This window comes from Anas acuta, chromosome 3 (genome assembly GCF_963932015.1).
Source record: "Anas acuta chromosome 3, bAnaAcu1.1, whole genome shotgun sequence".
Lineage (NCBI taxonomy): Eukaryota > Metazoa > Chordata > Aves > Anseriformes > Anatidae > Anas > Anas acuta.
The window spans coordinates 113,089,893-113,106,541 of record NC_088981.1 but is presented as its reverse complement, the minus strand read 5'-3'; the positions used below and the strand labels follow the sequence as shown (position 1 = coordinate 113,106,541).

Sequence of the window (16,649 nt, the reverse complement as noted above, 5' to 3'; positions counted from 1 at the left end):
GCTTGCGAAAATGTCCCCATGAGCTGGAAGGGGCTTTAAGGGAAAAAGATGGGTTATGCGTAGGAGTAGGCAAGAGGAAACTAAAATAATTGCAAAGGGTTTCTTTACTGGGATGGAGTGGGAAAGCTGCAGTGATTCTGGTTTGAAAGGAGATGAGAAGCAGAAGCACGAGGACAAGCGTGAAGTGGAACAGGTCAGTGTGCACCCCGCGTCCCAGCACTCACAAGATTAAGCAGACAGGCGATTGAAATTGAGAGACGACAGATTTAAAAAATGAAAAAATGAAATTGTTAAAGGATTATCTGTCCAGCCTGGCTCTGGGCTGGGCAATCCTTTCCCCCTTGCTGCTGTGAGACCAGGCTTGGGCCGCCTCTCGGTGTTGTCTCATTCCTGATATATTTTCCTTTGCAGAGTTTGTTGCAGTTTTTGTCTTCTGTTGGTCCATGCTGCTAAAACTCTTGCTAGGCTCAGATACCCATGACTCATCTTTGCTTGCAGTGCTTCCTTCCAGCTCTTTGAAAACCACTTAGGAACTTTTCAGCTTTCTGATGACATGATTTTTCCATTGCTGCCTACTTAGAACTTCAGTCAGGCATCTGTAGGCTTTTTTTTTTTTTTTTTCTGTGTTATCTCATATATGTGATATTCAAATATGTGCATAAAAGTTCTTCCAAACACACACAGGAATGGTAACTTCAAATTCTTTGCTAAAAATCTTTTACTGTGGTTTGTGGGGGGGAAAAAAAAACAAGTGACTGGTGTAGAAAACAGTTGAACCCTATTCGTTCATTTGCTGCCTTGTGCTGTCCTATCTATTTCTGTTGACCTGTATATTCCCAGTTTGTAAAATCTTTAGTGCAGGGATAAGTTTCTAGCCTGGTTTTGGATCTTCCTTTGTGATTGCTGCTGACGGTGCTACTGTAAGTGCAAGTTAAAAAATGGCCAAGTAATTGAACCGAACTTGGGAAAGTTCTGATAATGGATGTCAGCTTTGCTGTATCAGCATCCAAATTTACTGCCAGCTCCCAGGGTAAAGAGCCAATTTCTCAGCAGAAGTTGTTCTTTTGTTAACTAACCTGCAGGTCCCTGTGCTTCCCCAACTTCTGGTGCTGGTGAAAGAGCAAGGCAGGAAGCTGGGCAGCTTGAGCCTGGTGTGCACCTTCTGCTTCCAGATGTCCCAACCACCCTCTTGGTGCAAAGAACTTGAGGCCTTTTCCCCAGGTCTCTTTGTTTTGAATTTCGTAGCCTGCAGCCCCACCTGAGCTAGTTTAAAGATCAGAGTCAAGTTTAAAGATCAGCAGCAAAGCATGGGCATCATCCCAAAGCGTGGTGCAAGCTGCAATATCCGCCAGTGAAGCCGAGTAAGCTCCGTGGTGCTGCTGCTGCTAGGTTTGTGTCGGCTGCCCAGCAAGCTGAGTGCATGGCCTGTGTTTGCTGCAGTCTGATGGGCCTGCAATAGTTAAAGGTTTTAATTCTGCCTGTAAATCTGACCTAGCCATAAATGTCATCTCTAGGACAGCAACAATTAAAAGTGATTTATGGATGGCGAGCATGAAAAATGAGAGGAAAAGCGATGTTGCAGCTCCGGGTAAAGATCGACTTTAAAATATGTACAAACTTGGGACTTTTATTTCTTGATACATCTCTTTCTGATGTAAAAAATGAACCGACAAAACACAACGAGACACACTGGGTTATTGGGTCTAAACAAGCCTTACTTGGTGCGTTTCCTGCTCAACTGTTACATTTGGGAAGAAGTAACTCTAAGGACAGTGGTACAAGGGTTGCTTAATGTGACATCCTCATTTCAGGGGACATTTTCTTGTTCTGTTCTTTGAAGGGCTGTTGACTTCCGAGTCACAGTCAGACATGCCTCTGATCTTCCCGAAGATGAGTCAGGGTGCAACTTGTGTCTATAAGTAATGGGGTCACATTTGCAGGATGCTGATGGCTTCTGCTGGTGGGACGAGATGTTCTCTAATCCCCTGCGCGGGGTCACGTAGCTTGCTGTATGGCAAAGAAGAGCGAGGAAAACAGAATGCTGACTTTTTTGTTGCTTCTATTTTATTAGCCGCTCTGCTGTGGATTTTAAGGTGTAATAAAGTAATGGATCGTACCGTAAGCTTGGTGGCTTTAAATGCTGGGTTAATTTACACTCGGAGCAGAGCTTTCAGTGTCAGGCGATCTTTTTTTTGCCAACATAAGCACTCAGCTGAAACAACAGCTATGACTCAGTTGCCAGCGAACGCTGCTTGAATTGATTTAGTCGGAGTTCAGATTTAGCACATAATCATGTTCAATTTGATCCACTGTGCTGCCTAGAGATAAAAGGGTTGAAAAAATAGATTTAGCTTATGTCAGTCCTGGTGGTGATGTCATTGCCATGAGAGATGGAATAGCGCTGTTACTATGCTCCGCCGGCTCAGTCGGTGGGTGTACGAGGGGAAGGCAAGGAGCAACTCAGTTAAGGGCAAAGAGCTCGTGGCGGAGGCTTGCGCTCGTTGTCGGCACTGAAACAGAATTTCGGACTGCTCAATAGCAATACCGAGCCGAAGATTTTTGTCTCCTTCCAGGCGTTTGTTACTCGGAGGTTGCTTAACTCTGTGTGCAAAAGGGGGGGATGCCAGCCCGTAGCATGGACTGTGATGTCTCCACTCTGGTTGCCTGTGGGGTTGACGTGGAGGTTTTTGCCAACCAAGAGGTTAAGGTATGCGCCTACTGTTCTTTTGTTGCAGATGCTTCTTAGAAAAGCCTGTGGGAGCGATGGGGATTTGTATGTAGCGATTCAGAATGAGATTCTGCTGCGGTAGTAAAAGGCACGCCGTTAAAAAATCTGTTAATTAGGGGAGAGAGAGACGTGGGAGAGAAATGTGCCTGCTTTTTACCGTGGTCTGATAAGCTGAAAGAACAGCCCGGTGTTTACTCTTGCCTGATCTAAGAAATGGGTTATATAACTGGCATCTGTGTATGTGCATGCTTCATCTTCAGAACAAACCATTCATTGTTAATTTTCTCGAGATATTTTTAGTCTGGTGTCACTTTTTTAGATCAGCCGTGCCGCGAATGTTTGTTATTTATCAATATTGACGATCTTCAGCTGTCTTTACTCATTTGAGCAGGAGCTGTTCCTTGGCTTCTGAACCCAGCCGAGTGGGAAATCTTTGCGAAGGGTTAAAAGTTTGGAGCGAGTGTTTTGGTGCATCTGCAATAGGGCAGAATACAAAAAGTTGTGCATCTTGCATCTCGTATGAATACCTCAAATGCTTCATTCTAAGATTTGATATGCTGGGCTCGTAGTCTCTTAATTAGACGACTGCTGTAGAAAAATCATTGTATGTAATTGCTTACTGTTGAAATCAATTATCTTTCTCATTTGTTATGATATTACTACAAGAAAATCGCTGCAAATTAAGTTTGAAAGAGGAATTTTAAGTATGCTTTTCACAGATCAGCTGAAAGAGCTCAGAGGCATAGCACAGTGACATTCAGCTGTTTATTTAAAGGACATGGACAGACAACATTAGTTTCTAATCTGATTGCTGTCTTCTTAGTATTAAAAACATGGGATGGGGGGGAAAAGGCTGTACAAATCTGAGGCCAAATTCAGAACCCCTGTTCTGTTTAACTCTGAGTCATACCTTGAGGCCAATGGAAATATCTGGAAAAAAAGCATTGCCATTCGCAAGAGTTTGTCCTGACTCTTATTCCCCTGTTGGTTTGTTACCAGGTGATATCACACACACACTGTGTACAAATGCTTTTATGCTGCTAGCGAGAGATTCTTGTTAATTTAAAAAGCTTTTTCTTCACAGTTCAGTAGGGGATTCAGAGATGGAACTGATGGGGAATAATTCGGAGGAGTGGTTCAGGTGGACGGTCCTGCCTGCATCGGGACATGCTTTCTCTTGTGCTTTGAGTAGAAAAATGTTTGTTGTCTTCTTCCCTTCCTTAAAGTACCAACAGATTTGTTTGTTTTAATTCTAAATTCAGAAATTGACCTGCATTGACATAGGCTCATATTGGAGTGGCTGTCTTTTAGTGTCTGGTCCATGTTGAATATTAGGCTGTGCAAGAAATTAAAGTTGCAGTGATCTTCCTCCATCCTTATTTATAAGGCAGTAGCAATGAAGAAGTAAAAACTGGGATTCCATAAAATCAGCAGGAAGCTCTCCAATGACTTTGGTGAGAGTTAGATGAGGCTGATTTAAGCTGCAGCATCTGAAAAGCACGGCTGAAGACCACAGGCTAACAGAACAAAAGGCTGACGGGGACATTGCAGGAGCTGAGTCCCTTTCATGTGCCACATCACTTGGACTTGCAGTGCTTTGTTTGCTTCGGTTAAACCTGCCCTTTTTTCCCCTGGCATCTGAATTCAAATGCAGCGAGTGCAAAGACTTTGGGTGTATTTACAGAGGAGACTGCACTGCAGACTGCACTGCAGCTTGGAAATGGTAAGTCGACTTCTAAGTTGCCTGTCTTGGATGCCAGAAGCAGACAGTCCTCGGCCACCCATGGCTCACTGCAGACCCATTTGCACGTCGGTGCCAACTCCAAGAATTCCAGCAGCAACGACAACAAAAAACCTGTGGGGTTCTTGTCTGCAAATGGGGTTCACTTCAGCTTTCTGAAGGTGGTGGTCTGTAGAAAAATGGTGACTTTAAGGGGAACGTCCAGGTTTCAGGTTGGAAAGGAAGGAGGTTACGGGTGTGAAAGTTGAAGAAAAAGAGGAAAAGCGAGCACAGAAGTCCCTGCCTTCAACTGGAAGGCACGAGTAACCAAAACCTGAAGTCCCAGGTTGCTGATGTGGCCAGGGGCCATTCACCAGGCCTGCAGCAGAAGAGCTCAGTGTGTGTTGGGGCTGTGGAGCAGGTGGTGATGATTGTGGCTCCTTGGAGCCGTGGCTTCTCCTGAGCTGGTGCTGGAGAGGCAGCGGCTGCTGTTGGGTGCCGGAGCAGAGCGAGCTGCTGGGCTTATTGCTGCTTTCCCACCCATGGAAATGACCTTATTCCGCAGGCGTTCTGCTCTTAGCGTCTGGCAGACGGGCTCGGAAATGCTCCATTTCCATTTGGCCTCCGGAATAGGAGAACGCTCGCTCAGTACTGAAGGCAAAGCTTTGTAGTTTCGGTGTTTGGAGCAGCTCATCCCTGCAATAAGCACGTGTGGGTGCCCTGAAGCTGGCAGCTGGCCCACGGCGCTGACACCGTTGGTTGGCCATCCATGAACCCATCGAGCGGGTCTTCCACTTTCTCGCAGCTGTTGCTTTGAGCTTGCCTTTTATAGCCCCAGAATTGGGTCAGGCTGATCAAGATGCTACTTAAGCGTGCAGCGCCTCTACGTCTGGAATCAGGGAACTTGAGGAGATACCCGTAGAAAGCATGTAGTGCAGTTCTGCTTCAAAGTTCACCTGGGTAATTAAGATTCTTCTTAATGAAGAATCTCTAGATGATGAATTTATGTAATGTTTGTTACATAAGCAATTAGTTAATGAATATTTTGTTTATTTCTAATCGAGATATTCCAGATGTTACTGAAACAGTGGAAGAGAATTTAAACTCATGCTTCTTACTCAAATCAAAACGTTTTGATGTTGCCAATTCTTCATGGTCTCTTCAGTTACATTCATGTGCCATGAGGCTAGGCAGCAAGGTATGATTGGGACAACCAGGCACTACGGCAACAGAGAAGAAATATTAATGATGGAGGCTGATTAAATTTGCATCTGAAGACAGTAAGGTAAAGTAACGCAGATAGGAACATTACCTTCATGCAGGGGAAAAAATAAGGTGGAGATGAGACAGGCAGCCAAGGAAGACGGTAAAAATAGTTCCTCTCTTTTGACCATACTGCTTTTCGGGATTAATCCCCACCGGAGCGGGATCTCCGTCAATCTGCAAACTCATTATTTAGTTCAAATGCTACTGTAAGCATATTGCTAATGATATTTGTTTGGGATGTATTTGGAGGTTACTCATGCCTTGTAGTTGCCTGTGAGAGGCTTAGCTGCCTAACACCATATCTAAACTTCTGAGAGCGAAAGAATATTTGGCTCCTGTGTTTTTTTTCATCCCCGCTTCAATTCTCCATTTGTAAAAGTGGCTCACTCGCTCCCAGAGATGTTCTGAGGTTTAAAGCTTAAGTGCTCTAAGCTTAGAGTGAAGTGAAGAAAGTGGTAGAAAAAGGGAAGTGTTGCTGCTCTCTGGGTACTGCCAGCTGCCCAGAGGTAGAAATCCTGCCTTGCCTGGGGAGTTTCAGGGCATCTGTTTTCAAATTCTTCTCCTTAGCCACACAGCCTTGGTTTAAGATTGTTGCACAGTCATGACTCCAAAAACTGGAGACACAAGAAGAAAACCAAACAACAGCGTGACCACAAAAAAAAAAAAATCCTGACAGCTGAAAGACCTATTTTATAATCTCTTGCATTAGTATTTTCTGTACTTGATAGTTTCTTTGTTCTCATAGTTCTTGTCTGCATGTAGTGTTACAGCTGTAAAATCTTTGATAGGCAAGTACCCAAATCCCAAATCTTCTGTTGTTGTGTTGTTGGGTTTGTTTTTCCCCTCCTCAAAATAAGTTTTCCCAAGTGAAGTTGTTTTCAGATCCATAGTGATCTATCTAGTGCAGTGTTTCTCTGAAGGCCTCAAGCTTTTTTTTTTTTTTTTTTTTTTTTTGTCTCAAGCGTTACTGATAGCTTGCTGGTTCTTAGCATGACTTGGATATTGAGCAAAGTTGTATGTTTCAAGGGAAGTGTCTCCACTAACCATGTTGCATGCATCTCCTTATTTTAATAAACATTTTAGCACATAGATGAATGGGTATTTTTTTTATAGTTGGACGCTTTTTCCTGTAATATTTTCCAGGAGTGATTATACCCAAGGCATTAAATAATCCACTTCGTTTTGACCGTTCGTGTGCCAAGCAGCGTGTTTGCTTTGGAAGACATTATCTAATCATATGCAGAATGCAAACAGCCATGACAGCGTGGTTTCAAGCAGCGAATTCTTTCTTGGTGAAGAGATGCTGAACAAAACGAGTAGCACAGTTTATCAAACACTTGGGTAACACTCAACTTGCCAAGGTTGGGAGGCTGGCCAAGCAGAGCGTCTGACCCACGCTCAGTTGACGCAGGGTTTTCTGTTGTCCAGCCGCACACTTCAAGGGATGCCAGGAGCGTGTGCCTGGGCTTTTACTGAAAATTGCCCCTGTTTATAGGGCTCAGTGGCAATAAGCACCTTCATCATCTAAGTGCCAACAGAATTCAACTTTTCCACAGAGGAGACTTCTGAGGCTCATGCCAGGGGACTGTCTGGTCCTCCTGTATTTATTGACTTCCAGCGTTGAGTCTTGACTCTTTTGTTTGGTTTAGAGTGTACTGATGACCTTCAGTTTCTACTAGCTTGAGGTGTGATTGCTTAGCTGCCCCCTGCACTAGCAGCAGTATAGGATATTTAACATTATTATTTGTCCAGAGAAAAAAAAAAAATAAACTTCCCCCTTTTTTTCTCCCTGGCAATGTTTCTCGATGCATACGCAGCCATAACGTTTGGCTCCAGCTGATGCTTTCCATCTGGGCTAGAGGTTGATTCCTGCTTTGTTCATGTTAATTCCTGACAGCACAGATGACTTTCTCATAACATCAGTGTTGTTAGGGTGCGTTTAGCTGCCCTCATTTGGTGTTGCTGTTGGTGCTCAGTCAAGGAAAAGCCCTTCACTGCAGTAGCTCTGACAGAGGAACCAGCCCCAGCAGCACTGCAGGATCCTGCACGGCAAACCCGCAAGGAGAAACCAGATCACAAAATCATGGAATGAATATCCTGGGTCAGAAGGGACCCACAAGGATCTTTGGGTCCAACTCCTGGCTCCACACAGAATCACACAAAACCAGACCCTATATCTGAGAGCATTGTCCCAATGCTTCTTGAACTCCGTCAGGCTTGGTGTCGTGACTACTGCCCTAGGGAGTCTGTCCCAGTGCCTGACCACCTCTGGGTGCAGAACCTTTCCCTTACCCCCAGCCTGACCCTGCCCTGTCCCAGCTCCATGCCATCCCCTCGGGTCCTGTCGCTGTCCCCAGTGAGCAGAGCTCAACACCTGCCCCTCCGCTCCCCTCGTGAGGGAGCTGCAGGCCGCCATGAGGCCTCCCCTCAGCCTGCTCTGCTCCGGGCTGAACAAACCAAGGGACCTCAGCTGCTCCTCACACGCCTTCCCCTCTAGGCCCTTTACCATTACCTTTGTAGCCCTTCCTTTGTACAACCCCTTCCCTCACCCAGCTAGCAATTCCATGCCTGATGCCACCCAGGGTATTTCTGGCCCTTCTGGCTGCCCGGTCATACCGCTGGCTCAGACTCAACTTGTTGCCAACCAGAACCCCCAGATCCCTTTCCCCAGGTCAGCTCTCCAGCCTCTCATCCCCAAGCGACTGGATATGGCAAGACCAAGCTATGTATGCACGTGTGAGACACGATATATTTTGTACACCGCCAAGATCTGTTCTCTTTTAATATATCTTACCCCTACCTTGTCCGTCTTCCTTCCTGCTTCATCTTTCTGGAATGCAAGAAGGAATTGTGTTTTCCCTTGTTGTTGTACTGTGTGGTAGATGATACTAGAAATAAGTAACAATACTGTATATATTGCTGAAAGTATCCAAACACTAAGTGATACGTTACAGCATGTTATGTTAAATTAGGAGAATGCTTTGGGGACAGACAGTTTCTCTTTCAGCAAATGGAGGTGGGTAATTCGTATCGGACCTTAGATTTCAAAGTTAGCAATGCACGGAAAAAATACTTCATGGCAAGTACTTTTGGGGAAAATGATTTTGAAGTGCGTTTTTCAAGTCAGGAAAGTCTGAGATTAGATGGATGAGGAATGTCATTTTTAAAAGTCATCTTCAGCAAACTCCTGGAGCCTGTGAATAGTGCCTCTTAGAAGACTGCTTGAGGGCTGGAGGGGTGTGAGGATTAGCAGTTAAAACAGCGCTTCTGAGTGCATGATGGAGATCATCCATCCCGACGCAAAGGATAGATGGGATGTGTGTTGAGAAGTTGTGGCTAGATCAGATACTCCTTTTGCTTTACAGCAGTTTAAGGGTTTGTATATGAAGCGAAAACCAAGTGTGCAACATCGTAAAATGAATTTCAGCTAGCAGTGGGTTTAAATGAGAACAAGAAAAGTTCTGTAATACCTAGGAAGGAGGAAAACAATATGAAAATCCAATAACAGCAAGAAGACAACACAGAGCAAACAATGCAGAGAGGGTTACAGGATGACTGGTTTTGTGTGTGGTTGTATAAAGAACTTGGCTGATCATGAGCTAACTTGATAGAAACAACCACCACCAACAACAAAACACACACAAAAAAAAAAGACACCTAGTGGTGGCCAGAGCAGAGGAGAAGTGCCAAAAATAGAGGTAAGGTAAAGTTATGCAAGTGTACAGGACCTGATAAAATGTACCAAAGCGCGCCTTAGGATATCTCGGATGCACACCTTTTGTCTGTAAAATGAGATTTAGTGTTGCCATCTGGTTTGCAGATCCTAAGAAGAGAAGTAGTGAAGTGTGAAAGGTACTACCTTTATCTAGAGAAGCAGCTGATTGTGTCACAGGATTTCTAGGACGGTGTGACCAGCCAGCTACCTGCGGGCTACTGCTAGTCCTTGAACCATAACCAGAGGATTGGTGAGCTGGAAAAAATTCTTATTAATTATGACAGCTGGGAGGGAAGCCAAATGCTTTGTAACAGTAATTTGTATGTATTCATAGTAATAATAAGTATGCTGCTTATGTTGGAAGCAAATTATTGACGTACTTAAAGTTTTAGAGATTTGGGAAGTTGATTTTTCTTTTTAACAGTGAATGAATCAAGAGGAAAGGTGTTCAGAGACCTATTTCTTGCTGTTGGAGCAGATAACTAGACTGAAACTGTTGAAAAACTGTCGTGATTTAAGCTCCATGCACACACGCCTAACTCCCAAAGGAGAGGTATTTCTTGGGGTAGGGGACAGAGCTTCATGTAACCAAGTAGTGCAGAATAAAACCATTTCCTTGACATCTAGTAGCAGAGGAACAGGTGATTACTCAACACATACTGCACCCAAGAAAAGAACATTTTTGAATGTCATTGGCTAGATGTTTGCTAAAATTGCTGCTTAAGCTTTAACTGCTTTATATAGTGTGAAACAGGCAGAGCAAGAGGACAATAAGGATTTTACACAGAGGAGGTTTCAAATGCCTTCGATAAGGAGAATTTACTTTGCAGAGAGAGTAATTGGTATAGATATGGTAAAACTGTAGTAAATGGGAATGTGCCACGGCTGTGTAAAATGAAGTAAGTAGCTGATAACAGCTGCAGATTATCTTGAACGGCTCTATTTTGAGACCACTTGTCTGTAGGAAGCTACCATTGCTTTCAACCTCTTTTGATTCATCTGCCCCAAAATGTTTTCCATCAAATTTGAGGTTTATCTATAGCAAGTCCAGGTCTATTGTGTTCCTGGTCTGTGTACCCTGTACTCGGTCCGAGGGCTGCACTGAGGGACTCAGAGAGTGGATGTGTTCACTCTTAGCTGATAATTCTAGTTGATAATTTGTCCTTTATAATTACATAGTAGTATCCCATACTGATTAAGGACACAGTACAAGCCAAGATTGAAACTGAAAGATGGAAATTCTGGTTGTGAGTCCCAGTGAGCACAGCCCCTGCAATGGGGACTTGCAGCTGGGTGCAGGTACCGTCCGGCTGCCAGGTTGAGACCCTCAGAAATTGCTGGTCCTGTGTATTTGTGTGTCATCTAAAATCTAATTGCACCAAACTTTAGTGCTTTAGGATCTTTCTTCAGAGTCAGACTCCTTGAGAGACACATTATGGACTTGCATAATGGCATTTGTGAGGCAAGTAACTTCCTTTAGGACACAGAGATGGCGTGAAGCTGTCACACAGCAAGAAACTGGACTCTGCAGGATACCAGCTATTTTTATATGTCCTACTTGTTTCTTTTTTTTTTTTTTAATAAAAAAACATTCATAAAAATAGAATCCACATTTGGTTACCCCTCTGGCCGCCAGACACTGGGCTCGCTGCCTCCCTACTGACTTCTCAACAGCTCTGCACACAAGGCCCTATGAGGAGCAGCTTCGGTTTCATAATGCCGGTCCAGGATCTTTTTAATATCATGCAGCTACTGGTACATTTTTCACATCAGGAAATGAAAATGATTTTGATGAAGAGCAGTGCTGTTTTTAGCTGTAAGATAGGATTAGTCTACTTTCCAGCTCTTGTTTCTAAACAGAATCCGTGCCAACTGGAAATTATCCAGTTGGTTGAAAAATGACATGGGAGCAGTTTGGTCAGGAATATTTGCTTTTTCACCCTGGGGTTTCTTCCATCTGCCTACTAAAACAATTATATCACTGCAAGACTGAAATTCCCTCGTCCGTATCCTGTCTGGTAGTGGTCAGTGCTAGCGGCTATTGAGGCAGATAGAAACCACTGCCTCTCCTCCCTTGACATAACTTGTAAGTAGCCTGGGCCCAGCATCTCCCCTTTAGGTGCTGGGCATCTGCTTACAGCTCCACACAAAGTCTTCTCCTTACCAGTCTGCACAAGCCCAATTTTCTGAAATACACTCTTTGATTTCATTAGGTTTGATAACGCTCTAAAGTCCTGCAGGCTAATTAGGCACTATATTGGGAATGAAAATACGCCGTCGTATTTTTCTTTTTTGATTAGCTGTGTGTTGACCACTACACGGCATTTCTCTGATATTTGGGCATCAATGCAGCTTCAGTTATTGGTGTCCTCTGAGGGCTGTGACCTGCCTCTGGAGATAAAACAGCCTCTCAAAGTGCAAAGCACGTTTGTTTTTTTTTTTTCCACTGAAGTTTATTCAAACCAGAAAGCATTGTCAGGTTTTTATAGGACAATGCCGAAATGGATGCTAGTGACAATATAAAAGCAGCTTAGAGGGAAGACTGTATAATCTCTCTTTATGCAGATGCTTCCCATCCATTTTCTACCCCAATCTGCAAAATCAAATTCACAGTTAAACTCTCCGAAATGATAACAGCATTACGCTCAGCTGTATCCAGCATATTATAGCTAATCAGAAGCTCCTCGGTGGGCACAAAGCGGGTGAGTGTGGGAGGACGCTACCCTCGCAGTCCCTTACGGTGGTCTCTTTCAGGGCCATGCATTAATGTAATCATGGTAGTTGGTGGCAGTTCCTCCATTTGAAATGAGGAGGAGCAGATTGCTACCTGTAGTTACCCTTCTCTCTTGTGCCTGTCTGTGCATACACTCACTGGTGTCTTTCCATTTTTTACATCGCGATTCCCGTTGTGAGGAAAACCTACATCCTATGTAATAATAAAAAGGAATTCATTTTTGTCTTCTCCTTCATCTAAATACATTAACCCAACCAAACCAGGATGCTGGGAAATGGCCTCAAGTTGCACCAGGGGAGGTTTAGGTTAGATGTCAGGAAGAATTGCTTCATGGAGGAGGTGGTCAGGTATCAGAACAGGCTGCCCAGGGAGGTGGGGGAGTCACCGTCCCTGGAGACATTTAAGAGATGTGAGGACCTGGCACTGAGGGACATGGCTTAGCAGTGGTCTTGGTAGTGTTACATCAATGTTGAGCTTGATATTATGGATCTCTTCCAGCCTAAATGATAAATTATTCTAATCAGAAAACGTTCAAGTTTAATTTTCTTCATAGTAGCTCATATCATAGAATCATTCAGGTTGGAAAAGCCCTCCAAGATCATCTGGTCCAACCATCCCCCTACCACCACTGTCACCCACTAAACCATGTCCCTAAGCACCGCATCCAGCCATGGTGCTGTGTTTTGGATTTAGGATGGGAATAGTGCTGGTAACACCCCGATGTCTCGGTGTAAGCACCGCTCAGCACCAGCCAAGTCGAGGACCTTTCTGCTCCTTGTGCTGCCCTGCTACAAGGAGCTCTCCCTTTGAAGAATTGGTGAAGGAAGCACCACAAAGAGTTAAGCAGGTTGCAAATGACATGTACATAAAGAATTGGTAATGAAGACACACTGGCAAGCTACAGAAGGAAACTTTCATGAATCATAAAAGCCTTTTCTGGAAATAATCTTGCCTAAGAGATTGCAGTAACTCAACATATTTTTGCTGGATCTCTCAAATTAAAAGAGATTGCATGGTTACTAAAGAAAAAAGAATGAAAACAACAAAAAAACACAACAACCCACAAACCAACCCAAAATAACCCCACCATACACATTCTGTTTGCTCGATTTGGAGTAGGGCAGAAAGTTTGCATTTTGATTCGCAGGAACCAAATTGGTTTTAAGATTACAACGCAACAATCTTTAAACAAAGCCTGATTTCGATGTGGATAAAACAAGTTTTGGAAGTGCTCGTATTTTAATTTTGGAGAGCCGGGGGTGTAACGCAGAGCTGAGCTGGTGCTGCGGTACGTATGGACTCGTGTTCCTTTCCCGAGGCACATCGTGTTCCAGTCCTGTGCTGAGCAGGGAATTACCACCTACGTGTGACCACGTTAGGTGTGACCCCCAACAAGCCTGGCTGAGGAGCAGCGAGTGATTCATCTAATGGCTTGCTTCTCCGTGGACACTTTCCGTGGGACCACTCTGGAAACATTAATATCATTTTCTCCTAAGGATTGCGTTGGCTTTCTTCCGCTATGTCCTACAACAAATGAGGATTGAACATCAAAAGTGCATATCGTGGTGCACGTCAATACTTGTAAACCTGCTCATGTTCTAGAAACTTTTTTTTTCTTTAATCACTGATTAAAATATAAAGTTAAGGGAGAACAAGACCAAGGAATCCATATTTCTTTCAATTTAGGAAACCTGATGGACCCTCTTGAGTGGTTACTGGACCAGACGCAGAAGTTCAGAAGCAGATGGTCATAGTTGAATCCAGTCTTTTGGTCCTTTTCAGCATCTCCTGACTTGAAACTCTCCTAGAAATTCACATATTCGCCTTTTATTGACCTAGATGATAACCAGAACTGTTAGTGGAGTCTGAGCCAAGCCTGGCCTGAGCCAAACTAAGCCATGAGGGGAGGTCTGAAGTGCCCTCATGTCCTGCAGAGGTATGGTGCATTAACCAAGCACAAAATGCAGAAAGGCATGCTCTGATGTGGTGTAAGCATCCCTCATGCATCTTTGAACCCTCAAACCCTTTTCTAGCCCATCAGGTGAAATCTGTTGGAATTGCTCGTGGCATCCATTCAGTTACAGTGGCTGCTGTGTGACCAGTTTGAGCTCTTTCTATCTCCTACAGCGAGCTGAATGGGCCAGGATGTCTGAAACGGATCCCGAGAGACATTCCTGTATCCCTCTCCTTGCTGTGCATGCAGGCAGAAGGCTTCATCTCTGTTCTTCTCTGACCCAAGCTGATTTTTTCTTAGTTTTCTTTTTTACCACATATTTCTGCTGAAAGGTGCCTTTATTGAACTCCTTCACGTAGCGTTGGCCTTGAAGTGCTGTTTACGTGGGATTTATGTGGGTTTGCTGCTCACCCAGGGGTAGCACAGTGCTGCTCGTGCTGTGTTTTCATTGTGCAGCGAGACTCCAGACGTAGAGGCTGCAGCTTCCAGGAGCTGTTCACATGTATACAGAAAGCAGAGCGGCTTGAGTAATTTACAAACGAAGTGTAAGACGGAATGACAGATGGGCCAGGCTGACTGGCAAGAAGAAGGAGCAGTAAAACAGTAGCAGGAGAGCGACAGACAGTGGTCACACTTCTGCCTGTTCTGCCCTGTGTTATGGGCTGCAACAGCAGGCAGAGGGGCAAGAGAGGAGGTAAGAGCTTCCTTCCTTCATGCTTTAGTGCAGGGGTGCAAAGACTAAGGCGTGGGTGTACGCTGCCTTCTACATTTTTGTCTCTGGTCAACTGCTTGCATTTGAAGTTAACTTTAAGCACAGATTTTCTTATTAAACTTCTGAGAATGGGCATTGCTGGGTCAATCATTTTCCTTTCTACCTTTTTCCCATTAAAAAACATTCATAAAAGAGATTCTCTTCCCCTCTCCTGCTTGTGTTTTTTTTTTTGTTTTTTTCTTCTACTAAAGGGTCGTCTTCGAAATCATTGGTGTCCTTTCTCAATCAAACCTTGCTGGAACTCTTATTTTGAGTTATGTTGGTGCAGTTTGCGTTTGGTTGCACTGAGACGGGAAGGGGAAAAGTATTCCCCGCGACTGTGATGAGAAACAGCTGAAATGCTGTAAATGTTGATCACTGCGGGCAAGCCAGTAAATCAGGAATGGGCAAGACAAGCATTTTATTTGTTTAAACCGTCCCACGGCTTTTTCTTGTTTATTTTTCTAGTTAACCGGGCTGAAAAAGACAGGGAATGAATAATATGGGTTTTATGGATGTTTTACAACAGTACATCTCCAAGCATATAAATAAAACTTCAGTTCTTCAGCTCTTTTAGTGTTTTCTTTCCTATATTTCATTCTCATATTCAGTGTTCTGGCCAGTGAGGTTCTGCTTCTGTGTCACTGGCACCAGCAGAGGTGTCCCCTGGCACTCCAGCACGTTTGGCAACAAGAGACTGAGCTTTCTAGATCATCTAACTAAGTAGATTTCTCCAGAATGGAAATGGAAAATGGTGCTTCTCCCCTCACAGCTCCCCTGCGTGGGCGCTGTGACCACACATATGTCCTCACCTTGCTTTTGCCACACAGAAAACAAAAATGGTCCACCTTGAAGAGCCAACAGGATAAAACTTCAGTTTTTCAGTCATCCCTGAAAAATAGCATAAGTGAATGAACATTTCAGGTTCTGTTTTTTTTTTTTTTTTTTTTTTACAGTCCCTAAATTTATACAGTGCTATGAATATTTTTCATGCTGGTTCTCCTAATGAATAACCTCGCAACCCTAGTTTCCTGCACAAGTTTGACTAGCAGCTCCTTATTTGTTAGTGGCCATTACATTTTATTTATTGCAGGCTTTTTCAGGAATGCCAGCTAGCCATCACCGGGAGAGATACCAGCTTGAGTCCACATCAGCACATTTTTCAGTCTGAGCTGGGGATTCTCATGGGGCAACTATCTCCATTAACTGGACTTCTGTTCGCATCACAGATGAGCCCATGGGCTGGATTCCTTTCAGATGAAATTACTCCAGGAGCGTGCCTGGTGTGCTCCAACTGCTAACGGGCATCCAGAAAGTCCTCAGCACCCCCTGTGCAGATCTGCTCCGACTCGAATGCCCTTGTTGGCAGAGACGGAGCAACTATTGGTAAAAACTAATTAAGGTTGTTTTTCTTCCACACCTTTGTTTGCTAAATTAAGGTGACAGGAACTTTAAGAGTTATTGATGCTGGCTACGAATATCCACAGCAATTTGGTGTGCTACCAATTAGATGTTGGGCGTAAATGTCTCCAGCAATAAGGCAGAACTGATAGCTGGTGTTGTGCTGCGTACATTCTTGAACTGAACGCTCCTTGGAGTTCACTGTATACATTACCTACCCATTTATTGTTTTAATTCTTAAAAAATAATAAATAATAATTAAACAAACAAACAAACAAACAAAAAAAACCACAACACCAAATGCTTACTTCAGGGCAGCTTGCAAGGACCTTTTCTTCCTGCATTCATTATCAGCATTATTTTCATCAGTCTCAAGCCAA

The 16,649-nt window shown here is 43.9% G+C and overlaps 1 protein-coding gene across 4 annotated transcripts in view; it reads left to right on the top strand.

Annotated features, from left to right (window-relative positions):
- The window catches only part of RCAN2 (regulator of calcineurin 2), an 81,415-nt gene that overhangs the window by 38,060 nt on the left and 26,706 nt on the right, over positions 1 to 16,649 (top strand). The window contains exon 1 of one of the 4 annotated variants that reach the window (XM_068678813.1): positions 2,405 to 2,707. The exons of the other annotated variants lie outside the window; for them this stretch is intronic. Within the exon in view, the coding sequence (XP_068534914.1) occupies positions 2,621 to 2,707 (87 nt within the window). The 5' untranslated portion in view covers positions 2,405 to 2,620. Of the gene's footprint in view, positions 1 to 2,404; positions 2,708 to 16,649 lie in introns of those variants that run through there. 4 annotated transcript variants of the gene reach the window in all.